This window comes from Callorhinchus milii, unplaced genomic scaffold, assembly GCF_018977255.1.
Source record: "Callorhinchus milii isolate IMCB2004 unplaced genomic scaffold, IMCB_Cmil_1.0 Scaffold6, whole genome shotgun sequence".
NCBI classification, from domain to species: Eukaryota; Metazoa; Chordata; class Chondrichthyes; order Chimaeriformes; family Callorhinchidae; genus Callorhinchus; species Callorhinchus milii.
Window position 1 is genome coordinate 10,591,204 of NW_024704747.1, and position 18,678 is coordinate 10,609,881.

The 18,678-nt window shown below is 40.4% G+C and overlaps 1 protein-coding gene across 1 annotated transcript in view; it reads left to right on the forward strand.

Moving 5' to 3' along the window:
- Positions 1-18,678, forward strand: part of LOC103184846 (extended synaptotagmin-3) — a 53,157-nt gene that overhangs the window by 18,311 nt on the left and 16,168 nt on the right. Inside the window, exons 5-13 of the mRNA XM_007903058.1 lie at positions 3,420-3,489; positions 6,128-6,217; positions 7,209-7,264; positions 15,095-15,215; positions 16,482-16,658; positions 16,794-16,876; positions 17,525-17,573; positions 17,903-17,992; positions 18,423-18,503. Coding sequence (XP_007901249.1) covers positions 3,420-3,489; positions 6,128-6,217; positions 7,209-7,264; positions 15,095-15,215; positions 16,482-16,658; positions 16,794-16,876; positions 17,525-17,573; positions 17,903-17,992; positions 18,423-18,503 — 817 coding nt within the window. The remainder of the gene's footprint in view (positions 1-3,419; positions 3,490-6,127; positions 6,218-7,208; positions 7,265-15,094; positions 15,216-16,481; positions 16,659-16,793; positions 16,877-17,524; positions 17,574-17,902; positions 17,993-18,422; positions 18,504-18,678) is intronic.

Below are 18,678 nucleotides of genomic sequence, written 5' to 3' on the forward strand. Positions count from 1 at the left end.
TGGAGAAATGCGAAGTGATGCATTTTGGGAGGAAGAATGAGGAGAGGTAATATAAGCTGATGGTACAGTCTTAAAGGGGGTGAAGGAACAGAGAGACCTGGGGTTCATACAAGTAAATCTTTGAAGGTGGCACGACAGGTTCAAAAAAAGCATACAGGATACTAAGCTTTATAAATAGGGGCATAGAATACAAAAGTTAGGAAGTTATGATGAACCTTTATAAAACACTGGTTAGGCCTTAACTAGAGAACTGTGTTCAGCTCTGGGCACCACACTTTAGGAAGGATGTCAAGGCATTGGAAAGGGTGCAAAGGAGATTTACCAGGATGGTACCAGGAATGAGGGGCTTTGGTTATGAGGAGAGGCTGGAGAAGCTGGGATTATTCTCCTTGGAGCAGAGAAGGTTAAGAGCAGACTTAATAAAGTGATGTTTTCAAAATGATGAGGGTATTCGATAGGATGAACAGGAAGAAACTATTTCCACTAGAGGGTTGGTCGGTAACCCGGGGACACCGATTTAAAATAGCTGTTAAAAGAAACAGTGGGGAGGTGAAGAGAAGTTTCTTCACACAGCGAGTTGTCCGGATCTGGAATGCATTGCCTGAAAGGTTGGTGGAAGCCAATTCGATAATAACTTTTAAGAGAGAAGATAATTATTTGTGGAGGACAAGTTTGCAGGGCTATGGGAAGAGAGTGGGGGAGTGGGATTGATTTGGATAGCTCTTTTAAAAGAGCCGGCACAGACACAATGGGCCAAATGGCCTCGTTCTTTCCTGTATGATTCTCTGATATGTCAATTATCAGCAAATTCTCAGTGCAAAAAGGATCTGCAGGAGTGGGTGACTCCCAGAAAACAAAACTTGTACAACAGTTTTAACTATTTAAAAAGAGAAGGTCTATATTGAAAATATAGTTCAACCTTTTTTTATATATGCATCATCCCCAGACTCCCTTTACTTCTCACTTGCCTTCAGTTTTATAGTAGTGCTCAATTAGCAATTAGGACTGGTGCCCAATTATCACTTAGGGCTGGAACTCCAAACACGCCCTTGTTAGCTCTCTTGATGTGGCATCCTTTTAGGAGTCATATATTAAAAAAAACATTTTTTTACACATAAGTTGAGTGCCAACAACCATAAAAAGCAGTGATAGGGTTTATCCTCCTTCACAGGATCCAACATTAGAAAGGATTGTTGTAATCAACCTGCCAGATTTAAAACATTAGACACTCCCTGAATACAGCAGTCAGAACATGTCAGAACCTGCTATTGGCACCTCTTCAAGTCTGCACCTGCAGCTCTTTTCCCTCCCTTTTTCTGTCCTGTTTGCTCTTTAGCTTTCATTTTGACTGCTGACAGTATTGTGATAATGAATAATTTGTTGAGATGTCAGTTAACCTTATCAACTTGATCAGGAATCTTTTTCAACCTTGGTGAGGCACTAATTACAAAGCAGGTGAATCCAAATGATCAGGAGAAACTTAGACAAAAACAACACAATAAAACTGATGGTAAAAATACTCCAATGATACAAGATCCAAGAATACATAATACACATGTATATTATTGGTATACATATCCCAAAAAATGAAGAAAGGGAAGGCAGATTGATTTTTGCTCCTGAGCTTTCTCTTGGAACATTGGTGGAACACACAATACTAATATTATTGGTGTTGATGAAAAATCCAAATCTAAATTGTGGTATTCTAAATTGTGCGTTGGATTTTCCTCAGGACTAAAATATTACAGAACTACAAATAGCACAATAACATGTTCCTTATACAGCTAAATACAGTGCTGCAGTGAGGTGGCCCTGCAATGTCACAGGCATGTCAGGGCTTGCAGCTACTTGGGGATGAAACTGTGGCCACAACAAGTTATGAGTTTCTGTACAGCTTTGTTATAATACACCTTAAGTCGTTCACCAAACCAGTTTGATTCCTAATTCAAAAGGATTTAATTTGTTTTGCCAAATATAGGATCATACTTAAACATTATAGATGCGTTGAGTTGTGTAACTTTATTAAGGCCTTGCTTTGGATTCAACATAGACTATTAACACTGATTAATAGATTAGCATTTCTGAGCCTGTGAAAAAGAACCACCAAACATTGAACGGCCTTAAAGTAAGGTGTGCAGTGTCATTAGCATTGAATTATCTTAAAACTTGTTGGACCACATTTCTCATACTGTTGCAATTGACTTCATTTAGCTAAATTGCTCTGGGGTAAATGGTTCTATTCAACCAATTGCAGATTGTACCGAACAGTATGGCTGAAACTGACTACATATAGTCAGTTTTTATTATCAGTGCAAAATTAAACTTTAACACGGTCTTTCATTTACTTAAAGGACATCAGATATTGGCTTGACCCACCTCACCTTTGGGGCAAGCTGGGTCAATTAGTCAGGGAGGGGAGAGAAGGAGTAAGTAAAAGTGAGAGAAAGAGAGAGAGAAATAAAGAGTATGTAGTGGTAAATCCACACTTTTTTAACTCTAGGACGCGGATTTTGAATCTGGCCACAGTATTGTTTATTGGTCTGGTGAAAGGCTCTCTTTTCTCTGGCTTTCGGGTGCCTATTCTGATGCTGTTGCTTTTCTTGTAGGCCGTCTGCAGGGAAAAATCACAAATACATTTCTGTGAGTCTGTGAAAACTTTCTGATTATGGAACTTAATTAGATTCATCATCAACCAATTACTAAAAATACCAATGCTTTTATTATATTTTAATAATGGGCTCCTTGTACAAGGTCCTGAATTGCTTCTACAGTTAGCTAGAACATTATGGGCTGGGAGGCATTCATTGTTAAAGTTTGAACAGAGCAGTTCATCAGAAAATGCACCTCATGGATTTATCTTGTACAGGGAAGCTCTGAATTGAACGAAAATTATATTTACAGCCACAAAAATACAAAATACAAATACAAATACCATTGTTTTTATAAGAAATTTTCTGGGAATATAGGTTCAAATTTCTCTTAGAGACCCATTCTGGTGAATACATAGGCAGGAGGAGTGTCTATTTACAGAAACCTCGTCGGTTCTTCAGGTAACTATGCTTGAGTCACAGTCATTGCAAAACTAGGAAAAGCACATGCCCTGCTTTCAAAAGCCCATCTACTTTTTACCTGGAAATACACACTGTTAAATTGGTACTGGAGTACTAATTAGTTTAGGGAAACATTATGGAAAGTGTTTTCTAAAACTCATCTAATTCATTGTATGTTATCTCTGGATTTAGGGCCTTTTCTCATTTGCACATGCAGAAGACTGTGTTTAATAAACAGCTATTTGAAGGAAAATATTGTATTAAATCCCGCATCTAGCTCAGTGTTACCACGCACACTTTGTTGGTGGCAAACCAAACCCTGCTTAGCTGACATGGACATTTTTTAAAATGTTCTTATTTTTCTCTCAGCTACATAGGGGATTGTGAAATTAATGTGGAGATAAAAAAAGTCTGCAAAGCTGGTTTGAAAGGAGTTCTGGTAAGTAAAACCTTCGGATTGTGATCCTTAGTGTTTGTAAGTAATTGGGTAAAAATTGCAATGTACATTTTACTAGAATTACCAATGAGGATTTAGAAACCAGCTGCAGTAAACTTGACAGTTCGACTCGAGCACAATGATCTTAGTGCAAGAATTGTTATCTTCAGTGAATAGAATTGTATTTAGTGCCCCAGTTCCACTGATCTCAGCATACTGTTGTGGGATCTGTTTTTCACTACATTGTACTGTATGTCTCCTGAGAGCTAATCAAAAGAAGCAGTAGCTCCCACTGCGGTCCTGACAAAATATCTGTCAGACATCAAATCCTGGATGAGAACTAACTTTTTACAGTTGAACGTCAACAAGACCGAGGCTCTCCTGATTGGCTCCCGACAGTGCCTCCTCACCTCAGGCACTGACAGCATCACCATCCATAGTTGCACACTCCACCTTGCTAAGCCAGTCTGGAACCTTGGGGTCTTGTTTGACCCTCAACTATCCTTTCTACCCCATATCTGTTCCATGACCCGCGCCGCCTTCCCCCACCTCCGCAACATTGTCCGGCTCCACCACTGTCTCACACCGCAGGCCGCTGAAACCCTGATACACGCCTTCACTACATCGAGGCTTGACTATGCAAACTTCTTGCTTGTCAGCCTCCCCAACTCCTCCCTCCATAGGCTGCGGATCATCCAGAACTCTGCAGCCCGTGTCCTCTCCTGACCAGGCTTCGTGTCCCTATCACCCCCATCCTCGCCCGACTCCACTGGCTTCCCATCACACAGCGGATTCAGTTCAAGCTCCTGGTCCTCACCTTCAAAGCACTTCATGGTCTTGTTCCCCTCTACTTCTGCACCCTCCTAACCACCTACCATCCTGCTGGCTCCCACCGCTCAGCGGGCTCCAGCCTGCTTCAAGTCCTCCACCTCACTCGCCCCACTTTTGGCGGGCGGGCCTTCTGCCACTCAGCTCCCACCCTCTGGAACTCCCTCCGCAGTTCCTCCTCCTCGCCCCCTCCCTTGCCTCCTTCAAGACCCATCTCAAGACCCTCCTCTTCAACCATGCTGTCACTCACCCTGCTTCCCCCCTGCTCTCCATCCTTCCCGATCCCGACCCCCAGCTCGGGTCCAAAACTCTGACACATCCTCCCGACGTGAAAGGCACTGTACAAATGTAATTTTGTTGTTGTTGTTCTCGCTCATATTCAGGAGGCGTGTTGGCTTTGATGAGGGGAGTGTGCCAGGTCCCATGTTTTCCTTTATATGGGGAATTGCTTAACTTCTGTATGGGGACTTTTTATTGTGGAATGGCCACAGAACCACAGTAGGAGACCATTCGGCCCTTTTTGTGTTGGTATCCACTCCTCCGAGACATTATTTGTCTTAATCTCTACTCCCCGGTTCTTTCCCTATATCCTCTAACACTCTTTGTCTGTGTCCCCCGACGCTCTCCGCCTGTGTCCCCCGACGCTCTCCGCCTGTGTCCCCCGACGCTCTCCGCCTGTGTCCCCCGACGCTCTCCGCCTGTGTCCCCCGACGCTCTCCGCCTGTGTCCCCCGACGCTCTCCGCCTGTGTCCCCCGACGCTCTCCGCCTGTGTCCCCCGACGCTCTCCGCCTGTGTCCCCCGACGCTCTCCGCCTGTGTCCCCCGACGCTCTCCGCCTGTGTCCCCCGACGCTCTCCGCCTGTGTCCCCCGACGCTCTCCGCCTGTGTCCCCCGACGCTCTCCGCCTGTGTCCCCCGACGCTCTCCGCCTGTGTCCCCCGACGCTCTTCAGCGGTATTTGCGCAGATGGTTTGTCTATTTGTGAAGGTCAAGTCTGTGTCGTTTTATATCAGTGCTATATTTCCTTCTGAAATAATAATAATATAGTCTAGTTGAATTGTATGGAAAAAAATAAACAATTTGCTATTCCCTCCATGTGATTTTGTAAGGACCATAACAAAGCTGATGCCATTTTGCTGAAACTGTTGAAATCACAGTCACTTCCAGCAGTCATGAATAAGTAATTTAATGCCAGTTTGTGCACATTGAGGAAATTCATTTGTGTTAATAGAATTCATTTGGATAATTGTTTTTTTAACTTTTGTCGATTGTGATTTGAATAATTAGTCATTTCTATTCTTCGTCTTTCTCCACCAATAACTTTATTGAGGTCATTATAGCTATTAAGTATTTAAAACAGATATAAAAATTCATGTCTTTAATGTGCCCAGAGTAATGTTGTGACAGCTGATTGTGAACTGTGACTCGGAAGCTGCTAAGCTATTGTCCAAGGACCACGGCTAATAGATTGTAGGTTACAAAGAGGGGACATTCACTCAAAATAAGGATTACTTTTATAAATTAAAGGTTAATGCGAAATTTATCAAATGCAAGGATTATTATTTAGATTTATAGAAATATTGAAATTGGCATTTTTGTCGAGAATGAGCAACCCACCCTGTTCAAATGGATTCCCTTCAAACTCTGAACATTAAGGTGAAGTGAGCATTTTATGGGTGAAGTCCTCTTAACCTGGTGCTCAAACTCCTATTTCTAAATATGAATCCACTGAAAACGTTTCACTTGACACTGAGGTATTATCTTTTGTTTGTGTCAATAATTAAAAGTGACCTTTATTAATAATTACATTGCAGCTACATGGCACACTCCGAGTGATCCTAGAGCCACTCATTGGTCAGATGCCTCTGGTTGGAGCTGTGACCTTGTTCTTCATTCGCCCCCCGGTAAGTCTACTCAAACCTTTTTTTAAAATTTCTAGCAAAAGTGGGCCAGATAAGCTTGGAGTTTTGAAGTTGTTCCTGATGCAAGCAGCAGTGAATACCACTAAAAACACTGGCCTAATAGTGTTTCATTCTTTATTTAAGAAGTACTTTTCAGGAAACCCTCTCCACGTCAGTCATTTGCACCACCATTTTGTTTTACCCAGAATTTATAATTTTGTTTTGTAAATTTTAGGCTTGATGTTGGGTCTCGGTTAGTTTTTACTTAATATTCTCTCCCAGGGATTTCCCACACTGTAAAGAATTATGTAAAAGAAAGATAAAAGATACCTGTTCTCAACCAACCAAGCTTCTGAAGGTGATTTCAGAACAAGGCTTTTTTTTTAAAGTAGACTTTCTTTATCACGGGATGTTTTCTCTCTGCCCTCAGCTTGACACATCTCAGTTTCTATCTCTCTCTAGAACATTGTCTTTGTGCCCCTGAGTTTCTTCACCTCTGATTGTCTCCTTCCCTCGTCCTCTCTGTTTAGGATAGCTAAACTTTGTCTTCTGCTAGGTTAGCAAATTAATGTTTAGTCATCATCTTAGAAGTTTCAAATGTAGCATGACTAATTGCTAAATGTAAATTTTTGGGGCCCTAGATTTTTTTTCTAATCAATTTTGCTTTCCCAAGGATGATATTCTGGCAGGCAGTTCAGCTCCCCCTTTACAGTGAAGTGTTCCTGAGGAGGGCATAGGCCAATAATTAGGCAATCTGGGCCCAAAGTCTCCAGATTGACTGCTATGGTATCTGGCAACAGTCCTCTAAATAAATTGATTACTCGCTTCATGACTTGCTGTGTGCAGACTGGCTGCTCCATTTGCATACACTTTAGAGAAATTATTTGTGACATGCTTTGAGATGTCCTGATGTTATACGCTCCAGGTGAAACATAATTGTAAGTTACAAAATAAACCTATAGCTTGCTGATGTTTTTATCTGTTTCCATGTCAGACCTTGGAAATCAACTGGACAGGTCTCACCAACATACTGGACATTCCTGGAGTCAAGTAACTATTCTATATCATTTACACATTCTTCATCATGCATATATTTTGCATCTTTATCTGTGTTCTGTGTCGTATACGTATTTTACACATATTGCATGTACAAACATTCTATAGTATATAACATCTCTATTCATTACATTTTTCAGTCAACACTAACAATGCAGCATAAATTTTGGGCTAAGGTCATGATTAGATTGTGAGTCCTACTCAAACTGATGATTTAGGTTCTGGTATTAATCTGATTTTACTGCATTCAATTTCAAACAAACTTTTAAACTTGAATTACACTAAGAAGTTCTTGGGTTGTGTAAGAGACAATTGCACTCTTAGCTCTTTAAATAGTATTATAAGTTAATTGGCACATGGCGCTACACAGTGTAGGTGAAAAGTTCTCCCCAGACAACACAGAAGAGTGGATGGGAAATATAAATTACTTTTCCTGCCCCCAATTGCTCTTCACTGAAAAGTGATTTCAAATTGCTCCAGCAGTAAACATAACTTTGTTTTGATTGAGGTGGGAGTAAAATAGTTTCAAGTGCCGGTTTTACAGTGAAGCAAATGAACAAGTTATTGATTTAGATCCGGAAAAATTTCACAAGTAATGTCTCTGCATTGCCATCCACCCAATGAGGATGAAGAGCATTATTCATATATCATCTTCTTATTGTCACATGATTCCCACACATATGGCAACATTTTCCAAAAGAAATCATCGAGTGAGGTAGTTGGGATGGGGTGTTGTAAAGCTACTGTTTTATGGTCTGTTCAAGCTTTGCTAGTGATTTTTATGATCTTGGTAAAACTCATCAGCTGAATTACACCCTGCAATCTGCTGCCACATCCCTGTTGTTCTATATATAAATAAACTGTGAAAAATCTGTTGTTCTGTATATAAATAAACCATGAAAAAATGGGTAGTTAGAGGAAGAATGTATTACATCATCCACATATGTCACAAGAGTAAAATTAAAACTAGGATTATATTTTAATCCTCTGGTTCCTTAGTTAATAAGGAAATAAAATGTTTGCTTAACCCCTAGACTGCCAGATATCAAATGCACTGTCTCAGAAGTATACCAATACAAATAATTGGCCTGCATTTCATCCAAGTACTTCAGTTACTCCTGGTAGTCCAGGGCAATTATCTGCTAACATTACGCTAAAGAAAGTTTCATTTCAATTGTCTTGCTAATAGATAACTTGATTGTTCTATTGGTACAATATGTTCATAAGTATGTTAGATAGTAGGCTCCAAGACACTACCTGGCCTTTAAATCAAATTGTTGTTGTTCATACTGTGGTCACAAGATTTGTTTCAATGAAGAAGGCCCTTTGTCCTGTCTGATCTCATCCTTACCAAATACCCATTCTTATCATGTTCCCATCGCTTTTTACTAAATAAATGCAGTGTGCTGGCCTCAACCACTCTTTCTGGCAATGTATTATGCTCCTTCCTTACTTATGTTTGCATTGATGTTTACTGTGATAATTTGCTTGATGTTAAATTAAACTTGCTGGTTGTGTATGTTGTTTGGAATATCATGGGCAAGATAATGCAAATTGAAACTCAGCCCATTACAACAACAACAACAACAAAATTATATTTGTAAAGCACCTTTCAGGTTGGGACGATATCCCAAGGTGCTGGACAGACAGAGTTATGGAGAGCAGAGAGATCGAAAGCATGGTCGAAGAGGAGGTTCTTGAGATGGGTCTTAAAGATGGCAAGGGAGGGGGTGAGGTGGAGGGACTGCAGGATGGAGTTCCAGAGGGTGGGGGCAGAGTGGCAGAAGGCCTACCCGCCAATAGTGGGACGAGCGAGGCTGGGAAGTGAAATGGGCTGGAGCCCACTGAGCAGAGGGAGCGAGCAGGATGGTAGGACGTTTGGTGGTCGCAGAGGTAGGGGGGAGCAAGACCGAGGAGGGCTTGGAAGGTGAGGACCAGGATCTTGAACTGTATCCTCTGTGTGACGGGAAGCCAATGGAGTTGGTGAGAATGGGGGTGATAGGGTCGCGGAGGCTAGTGCATGAGAGGACACGGGCTGCAGAGTTATGGATGATCTGCAGCCTATGGAGGGAGGAGTTGGGGAGGCCAACAAGCAGGGAGTTTGCATAATCGAGCTTCGATGTAATGAAAACATGTATGAGGGTTTCGGCAGCCTGCAGTGTGAGACAGTGTTGGAGCCGGGCGACGTTGCGGAGGTGGGGAAGGCAGAGCAGGTCATGGCATGGATGTGGGGTAGAAAGGATAGTTGAGGGTCAAACAAGACCCCAAGGTTCCGGACTGGCTTAGCAAGGTGGAGTGTGCAACCATGGATGGTGATGCTGTCAGTGCCTGAGGTGAGGAGGCGCTGTTGGGAGCCAATCAGGAGAGCCTTGGTCTTGATGACGTTCAACTGAAGAAAGTTAGCTCTCATCCAGGACTTGATTTCTGACAGACATTCAGTCAACAACAACGACTTGCACTTACATAGCGCCCTCCACGCAGAGTAGCGTCTCAGAGCGCTTAACTGTGGTGGATCCTGACTCCGAACCAGGGTGGGGTGGGGGGGGGTTGGGTGAGGTGACTGCAAGCTCGGTCGAAAAGGATGGTTTTCAGGCGGGACTTAAAAAAGGGGAGAGAGGGGGTACAAGGTGGAGGGATTGAGGGAGAGTGTTCCAGAGTTTCAGGGCATAGTGGCTAAAAGCGTTACCTCCAATGGTGGCACGGAGGGCGCGAGGGACAAAGCAGGAGGTTTGTTGCCCGTAGAGTGGAGGTGGTGGATTGGGGAGTGAGGAGGTTGGAGAGGTAGGAAGGTGCCTGGGAGTAAAGAGATTTGAAAACGAGTGTGAGGATCTTGAAGTCGATCAGTTCGGTGATTGGGAGCCAGTGGAGCCTGGCCAGAACGGATGAGATGTGTGTACGGAGTTTGGTCTGGGTCAGTATGCGGGCGGCAGGGTTCTGAATGAGCTGGATTTTTTGAATAGTGGAGCTGGGGAGACCGGTGAGAGTGCATTTGAGTAATCCAGGTGGGAGGTGACAAACGCATGTATGAAAGGTTTTGGCTGCATGTGGGGTAAGGTACGGTCGGAGGCGGGCAATGTGGCGGAGGTGGAAGAAGGCGGCCCTGGTCAGGGACCAGAAGAGGGGAGGGAGGGACAGACAGACGGATGGACGGCTGGGGGTCGAACCGGACGCCTAGATTGTGCACTGGTTCGGTGAGTCTGAGGGAGAGGCTGGGAGGTTTTAGGAGGTCAGATCCGCAGGAGTGAAGACATTGACGGGAGCCAAGGAGTATGTCTTCCGTCTTGTCCTCATTCAGCTGCAGGAAGTTTACACTCATCCAGCCCCTGATGTCTGCCAGACAAGCTGATAGAACATTGGCAGACCTGGAGTCGCAGGTGGTGGCAAAGTAGATTTGTGTATCATCCGCACACAGGATGGAGCCCTGGGGTACACCACAGGTGACTGGGCGGGAGTGAAACATTTGCAGAGGTGAAGTGGTGGCGGTTCGTTAAGTAGGACTCGAATCATGCGAGTGCGGTCCCACTGAAGAAGATGAAGGAGGAGAGCCGATGGAGGAGGTCGTACGTGGCAGAGAGATCCAGGAGGACAAGGCGGCAGAGAGAGCCCTGGTCACAGATAGAGAGGACATCATTTGTGTCTTTAACAAGCGCTGTCTCCGTGCTGTGGCAGGGCGAAAACCAGACTGCACGGGCTTGAGGAGAGAGTGGAGGGAGAGGTGTGACCAAAGTTGACCTGCAACAATGCGTTCCAGAACTTTGGCAAAGAAGGATAGGTTGGAGATGGGATGGTAGTGTGAGAACCATTAAAAACTCAATGTTTATTTGGTAATATTCAGCAATGTCTCAATAAGTGTACAATTTATTTTTATAAAAACCACGAAATAATATAAGAAACATAATTTTAATTTGATGTCGGTATATTGCAAAGTCAATCATGGTTTGAGCGTAGTGCTCAATAGATGTCACCTTTGTCTGGTCCTATTTCAAAGGAATTTAGTGCAGTATCTACCCAATTCTTATAGGTGAAGGTTAATGGAACAAACCTGTCAAATAATTCATCACAACTGGTAGCTCTAAATAGGAGACTGATGTGGCAAATGGAAAGCCACACTGTTGCAGTAACGTGTAGTGTTTTCAAGATGTAGTTGAATATTTTAGTGGGCCAGATTATAGGAACTTTTTGTGATCATCTATTTAATCATGCTGTATGTGACCTGGGAGTGTTCAGTGCTGAAAGAGTGCCTGACGTTGAACTTCAATGCCTCAGCACAAATATTCCCCACCTTAATGGCCACAAAAATATCTGGAAAGGATTTGCAACAAATGTGTATTGTGTTTTGCTGAACGTTGTACTAAAAATGCAGCAAAGGTTACTGTAGAAATCACTCTGCCAAGCCCACTATTGTACATGAAAATACTGCACTGTGAGTAAATTTAATTGGGAAGCGTTGTATTAGACATAATTGTTAGCATGCAAAAGTATCCATTGCAGTTGTAAATAATCCATTTAATACTTAAGTACTAATTGATGTAGCAATACCAACATTTGCATTCAGTTTTATTTTCCCTGCATAAAATCACATACTTGATACAAATTTATAAAGACACACAAGTCATAACACAAAACACTAAAACTCTACACAGTACTACCCATAACTTACCATCGTTATTTTCTAACCAATGTTTCTTATTTTCTGAATGGAGCAGCATCCTTTGAGCATTTTGGCAGTTTGAATATTGTAACAACCTGACAAAAGTACTGTTTATACTGGAGTGGAAGTTGTGGGTTGTGCTAATCACGTGTGTGTGTGTGCGCACTACAGATGCTCTTCATCATGTAAATAATCTTTTGTAAATTTCTGTAATAATTTTCATTAATTACATAAAGACAGCCACCTGTACTTCCTTCTTTACAGGAGTTTACACATGCTTAGCACAATCCACATATTTGACCCCGGTAGCGTGAGCCAAAGGTTTTCCATTCAGCAGTTAATGGGAAGCTAAGCAGTTCCCATGGAGAGGGAAGAAAAAGCGGTTGCACTTACTCCTATCTGTTCCTGTTCATCTCCTGGTGACTGGTTTGAGCATTTTATTTTGTCTGAAGTGCACGTTTTTATTTTTAGCCTGGGTCCCTCACTGATGTTTTTCATATTTTTTTTAAGTGATCTAATTGAAAGTGCCTGGTGCCTCATGTTGTTTACAAGCATGACTCAGGCTGAAATTGTGCAGCGTTTAAGTACCAAATGGCCTTTCATCTGCATGTATCTGGTCTCCCTTCTGGAAATTATTATTTATAAATTAAACGTGTTGTGAGTTAAAAATTCTAAATTATTAAACGTAACTTTATCATCTTCCAAGTCCATTGCCTTTTCCTGTCCACCTAAACCTATCGTAATGGTACACCAGTAGCCATCTCAAGGATGAGCAGGGTCTATGGATAGCTCTTCTAAAAAGGGGGCCAACTCAGGACCACCTAGATATTAATGCCTCAACTAGGGATTGTGTGTACAGTAAGGAAAGAGTTAAAATATGAGAGGATAGAAAATAATTTTAAAGAAAAAGATGATAATTGCTAATATTAAATTTTAAATGTTTTGAAGTTTGTGGCAGAAATTCTTCGATAGCCTTCAAGGTGTTTACATAGTTGATATGTCAATGTCACATTGGTTGGGCATTGCACTGCATTTTATTATTGCAGTGTTTCTGTGTTATCCTTATTTGCTTTTCATTTTCCTCTTTTCGAAAACTCAGTCGATGTGGACAGTTTCCATTGTTGCACAGTTTAAGAGCTCATGTTAGGTGCATACTGGAGAATAGTTGTTAATGAGACTTACAAGAAGCTTACTTGAAGCTTAAGATTACAAAAAAAACTATGATTTAGATATAGTTGCAAGCTCACAAATGTGTAGTATCTATTGTGCTATACAATACTAGTTTTAAAAGATGCATCCAATAAGCTTGTCTTAATCTCTGTGTATCCAAAAGCTCTTGCTTTTTGGATACACAGAGATTAATATTTGAGATGAATGTTTGATATTGCAAATGTTTGTAAATGGTATTGCAAATCTAATTTACATGATGGAGCATCCTTGGTGACATTTTGGTTGAGAGAATTACCTTCAAATGTGGTTACATTTAGCTGAGTTATTTGTTTGCTACACCAGCAGCAAAGAAGTTGTAAATTTCTGTAATCATTTTCATTAATTACATAAAGACAGCCACCTGTACTTCCCTCTTTATTTTGTTCAACTGCACAAAGCAGATGCCTAATTTGGTTATAGCAACAACAATGATCGCATTGAACATACATTGCTATATACTGCAGCACTGTTTGCTAAGTGGTTATAATCTAAATTTGTGTACTGTGAAAAGTGTATGCACTTTTGTGTATCACTAGGAGCCAAATTTTTTAAAAAATGTTAATATTATATAAATGTAAATTGTGTAATATATGAGTGAGATAATCCACTAAGTACAGTACATTTTCAGATCAGTGCTACAATATTGTGACAAAATTCACAACCATTGTTAAATGAAAATTAAGAAACAACAGATAAGAATTAAATCTAATTGAAACACATGTATTCTTTGAATCAACAGGAGCACGTGCTCTCAATAATTTCCGTGAGTTGCAAGTATCCCTAATCCAGCTGGTTCTTAACCTTTTTCTGACCCTGGTTAAATAAGGGTCTACTGAGCCATTTATGTGCAGGGCCATCAATACAAATAAAATGTGACCATTTTATGTATAAAGTGATTAAATACTTTTCCAAAAAATAAGGTTTTATTAGGTGATATAAGTGCTATTTATTAGATTTTTCATCTGAACTGAAAATGTTTTTTTATAATAGTTACCTCAGGCAGCCTGAATTGTGTGAGTTGCCAACATCCACAAAATGTTGCAAAACCCATCTCAACCTCCTCTTCAACCGTGCTTTCAATCTCCCTGCTTCCCCCCCCTGCCCTCCACCCTCCCCGATCCAGACGCCCAGCTTGAGTCCGAAACTCTGTCTGTCCAGCGCCTTGGGATGTCGTCCCGATGTGAAAGGCGCTGTACAAATGTAATTTTGTCGTCGTTGTTGTGAACATCCACAAAATGTTGCCAACATCCACAAAACGTTTCTCCCACAAAATACAGTCAATTCACTTTACGGTATATCCTGTGAAGCCCTTTGAGACTTCTCAAAGATGTGATAAGGCTCTATATCAAAGGCAAGGATTATTATTATTATCCCCCAATTTTGATACTTACCCTCTAATTTGACTTGAAGCTTCACAGTGAATTTGAGGGGAAACATAGAGATGCTCTCAAGGTTATTGTGATGAGTCTAACAAAATCTAGGGTTTAACTGTGCTCACTTTCCAGCTAGGCTGGAAAGTGTAGGAGTAGGAGTAGAATGACCATGTGATTGCAAATGCTTATTTTCAGTTGTGCTGGTTGCTCTTGAAGATTACTGCAGAGTTTGCTTTCATTTCCAACAGATTGGGATTGACTTTGAGAATAAAATAATTTATATAGGTGTGCATAATTAAATTGTTGAAGTTGGTATTCTGGGGATATCATTTCTCCACTAATGAGTGTTCAATAATATTAGATTCATGTCCTGGAGTTTTATTTAGTTGGAGGGATGAGTAATTCTGAGCAACTATTATTCTATTCTAATTTTAGGGGAAAGCTATGGCATACCGAATGCTGCAAAGACAGTATTAGTGCCAAACTCTCCCCGGTATTCTCCTCACAGTGAGAACAATGAAAGTGTAAGGTATTATGTTTTGTTGTTTTGCTGGACTGCAGTTCACTGACAATTATTTGTTTTCTTCCCAGTGAAATGTCAGACACAAAGATTCTTGATGCCATTGCTTCATACATGGTTTTACCGAATAGGTTCACCTGTCCACTGACCAGTAAGATCAATGTTTCACATCTAAGGTTTCCTTTACCACATGTAAGTAGTTTATATTGACAAATAATTTAGAAATATGGAATGTGCTTTCAGTGTATAATTTGTATAATTGCAGTTCACAAGATTATAAGAATAGTTCAACTGAGCATGACCCTTCGCCCCATTTGATCTCATCCTTCCATAATACCCACCCTACTTTCCAATCACAGCATCAAATTGTTTTTAAAGGAGTTTAATGTCCTGGCCTCAACCATCTTCCTGCATTCCGCTTAAGTTCTGGAGAATATTAGGTACAGGTTGGCAAGAGCCAAGGTTTGGGGATCCTAGAGTGTGCCTTGGGAAACTGCTTGAGTTTAACCAGCTAAAACTGCATAGCTTGCCATTGAAAGCACTGTCTGCCATTTCTTGTCCAGTTAGGACCACTTTATGAGTTAGGGCTTTGGCTTGCAGAGTTTACAAGAGTTGAGTGGGAAGAATCCCTGCCTTAAACTCTTAACCCTAATGAGTCAACTAACACCCTAAATCTTTCTCAGGTTCCTGCTTGGCAAGTTCTGTCTCATTCTTGAAGTACATGCTTCCTATTCTTACTTCCTGTATGTAGCACCTTACATTTATTTATCTGTATTAAACTTAATTTTTTAACTACATATATTTGAATTACATGTATTTAGTTTTTGAAATCTTAAAAATGTTTGAAGTGTGCTTTTTATTCACTGATGGACGAACTCTGGTGGATTGAATTGATTATTCCAATATGCAGCTTTCTGAATGTAAAGAGTTTCATATACACATTCTAAGTCATGTCAATCCTCCCCTTTTGCAGTACATTTCCATTTCAGTAACTTCCATTTAAGGTTAAAGTATTTAAGGTTGCATGAAACTGTGGAAAATTCTTAAATTCAGAGATTCTGCAAATTGTAAGAAGAAATGGTCTTTCATGTTTAGGCTAGGTGAAACTTCAAGCCTTGGATTTCTAAAACTTGAAAGCTAACTCCTGTTCCAACATTAGTTTCCAGGTTCTTTTCAAAATTGAAAATGACGTTGTCCATGCAGATTTGGTTTAAACTCTTTACTTGGTTAATGCACATGCAGTGGATCTTAACACCCTACTGTATGGCTGAATCATTTAGATTTTATCATGTTATGCAACTGAAGGAAATTGTTCATTCACAGTGGATACACCATAAGCAACATAAATGTGACCTTGGATTCAACATCTGTGGAATTACAGCTATATTATGAAAATATTGTGTGCCTGAATTGTATATTGTGCATCAATTAACATTGAGTCTCCTCACTGTGTTTCAGGGAGTTGTGAGAATTTATGTAAAGCAAGCTGCAGACTTAATAAGGAAAGACACTTATCTGATGGGTATGGTGCAAGGGAAATCTGATCCATATGCCGTTGTTCGAATTGGCACCCAGACCTTTCGCAGCAAAACAATAAAAGGGAATTTAAATCCTGCATGGAATGAAATCTATGAGGTCAGCTTTTCTAAGCAATATTTCTCACACGAATCAGCACATTTCTGATCGCTGTTTAGGTTTGATTTGCTCTCTGGAATCATAAAGTTGAAAGGGCAAATGCTCTAAGACACCATTGGTGTTCATCTTTTTCAGGCTGTTGTCCATGAGGCACCTGGTCAGGATTTGGAAGTGGAACTTTATGATGAAGACCCAGATAAGGATGACTTCCTTGGCAGGTAAAGTGCCAGCAATCCCTTTAATGTATATCTTTCAGCATTTATCTCAACATGTTCCCAGTTTTCTCTCCAGTATGACAACTAAATGTCAATTATTTGCGTGTGACAGTGAGTGTTGGCAGCCTATTGTACACTGCTGATCTCACATCTATCCTTTATATGCGCTCACTTCCATCAGTGACCAGGAATTTTATTTTGCTTTATTTTGTTTTCTCTTTCTTAGTCCCAGCACACTAAACCCAATAGTCCTTTCCCTATCAAGCACAAACAGGCCTTTTTCTGTATATGACTTAGACACCAGCAGTGAATTTACACAGTGAACTGTTGGTAAAGATATCTGCAAATATTTTCACAAGTATACATAACAATTGCTCTGAAAGATTCATTTTCTGCAAAGCCAAATATGTTTTTTTTCCAATCCCCCCTCTCCTGAAAGCATTTGATGATGTTTTATCTTTTGCTGGGGTAAAGTTCCCCTCCAGTGATAATAGTAATCCTTGCATTTACTCATTGATTAAAGTTGCTGAGGTATCAGATGGAGGAAGATGTATACAATTTAATGGGAGTGATCGAAAATCCAATTCCTATCCTGTCTATTTCGACCATGTTGTAGACTTCAGTGATTTATTAAACATTTCTTATTTACAGTTTACTAATAGATCTTGGTGAAGTGAGGAAAGACAGAGTTGTGGAAGAGGTGAGAAGACCAATATTGACCTTATCAGTACAATTTAGACCGAATGTACACTTCTTTGTACATCTTGAAATTAGGATTTAAATATGAATCTTCTTTCTCTACAATGAATAGTAAAAGAATGGATTGTTATTAATAAACCTGTCTGTTCTACTTGGTATTAATAGATATAATCAGAGAATCAGTACTCTTGTGTATCATCGTGAATGATTTTAAGATTGCTTCATGTACAAGCCATTTAAAAAATAATGTAGTTCTAAAGCAAATGATTGTATAGTGCTCTCTCCTACCCCAATGGCCATGATTCATTTAAGCATTCTGTCTTTAAACAGTGGTTCCCTCTGAATGATGTAGACCATGGGAAAATACATCTGAAACTTGAGTGGCTGTCCTTGCTTACAGATCAAGACAAAATATATACGGTATGAATACCAGAATGATACAGGGTATGGTTGTATATTAACATGCTATATGTTGGAGACCTGGGTTCGATTCCTGGCAGGGCAAAATGTTGGGCAGATTTTCTTACTCCATCTGCCTCTGTTTACCCAGCAGTACGTAGAAACCGGTTGTTAGTCAATTAGTGGATCGCTTTCCCGGGAGTAATAATTCCTTCAAAAAAAATAATAAATTGTTCACTTCAGTTGCTCACTGTTTGTGGGACATTGATGCCACGTTTCACCCATAAAATGTTGTCAATTCACTTTACCATATATTCTGTGAAGCGGTTTTGAGTCGTCTCGAAGACGTGATAAGGCTCTATATCAAATATAAAGATTATTATTATTTATAAACGTGTAATAAAAATAACTCAGAATTATGAAAGGGAAACTTTTTCTCTTCGTTGTTTAGGAAGAAACTGCAAGGCGTATAAATCCTGCTCTGTCAAACGCCTTACTGATTGTTTATTTGGACAGTGCCTACAACCTGCCTGTAAGTAAATGTTTATTTGTATTCTATAAATATTACTTATTCCATAAATTAATTGATACTAGTGTTTTAACTCTTGAAATATATTCCCAAACAAATTATGAATTTAATTCATAAAATACTGTGGAGTATGATGTGTACTTTAAATTCTTTAAACACATTCTTTAAATTCCTGAAA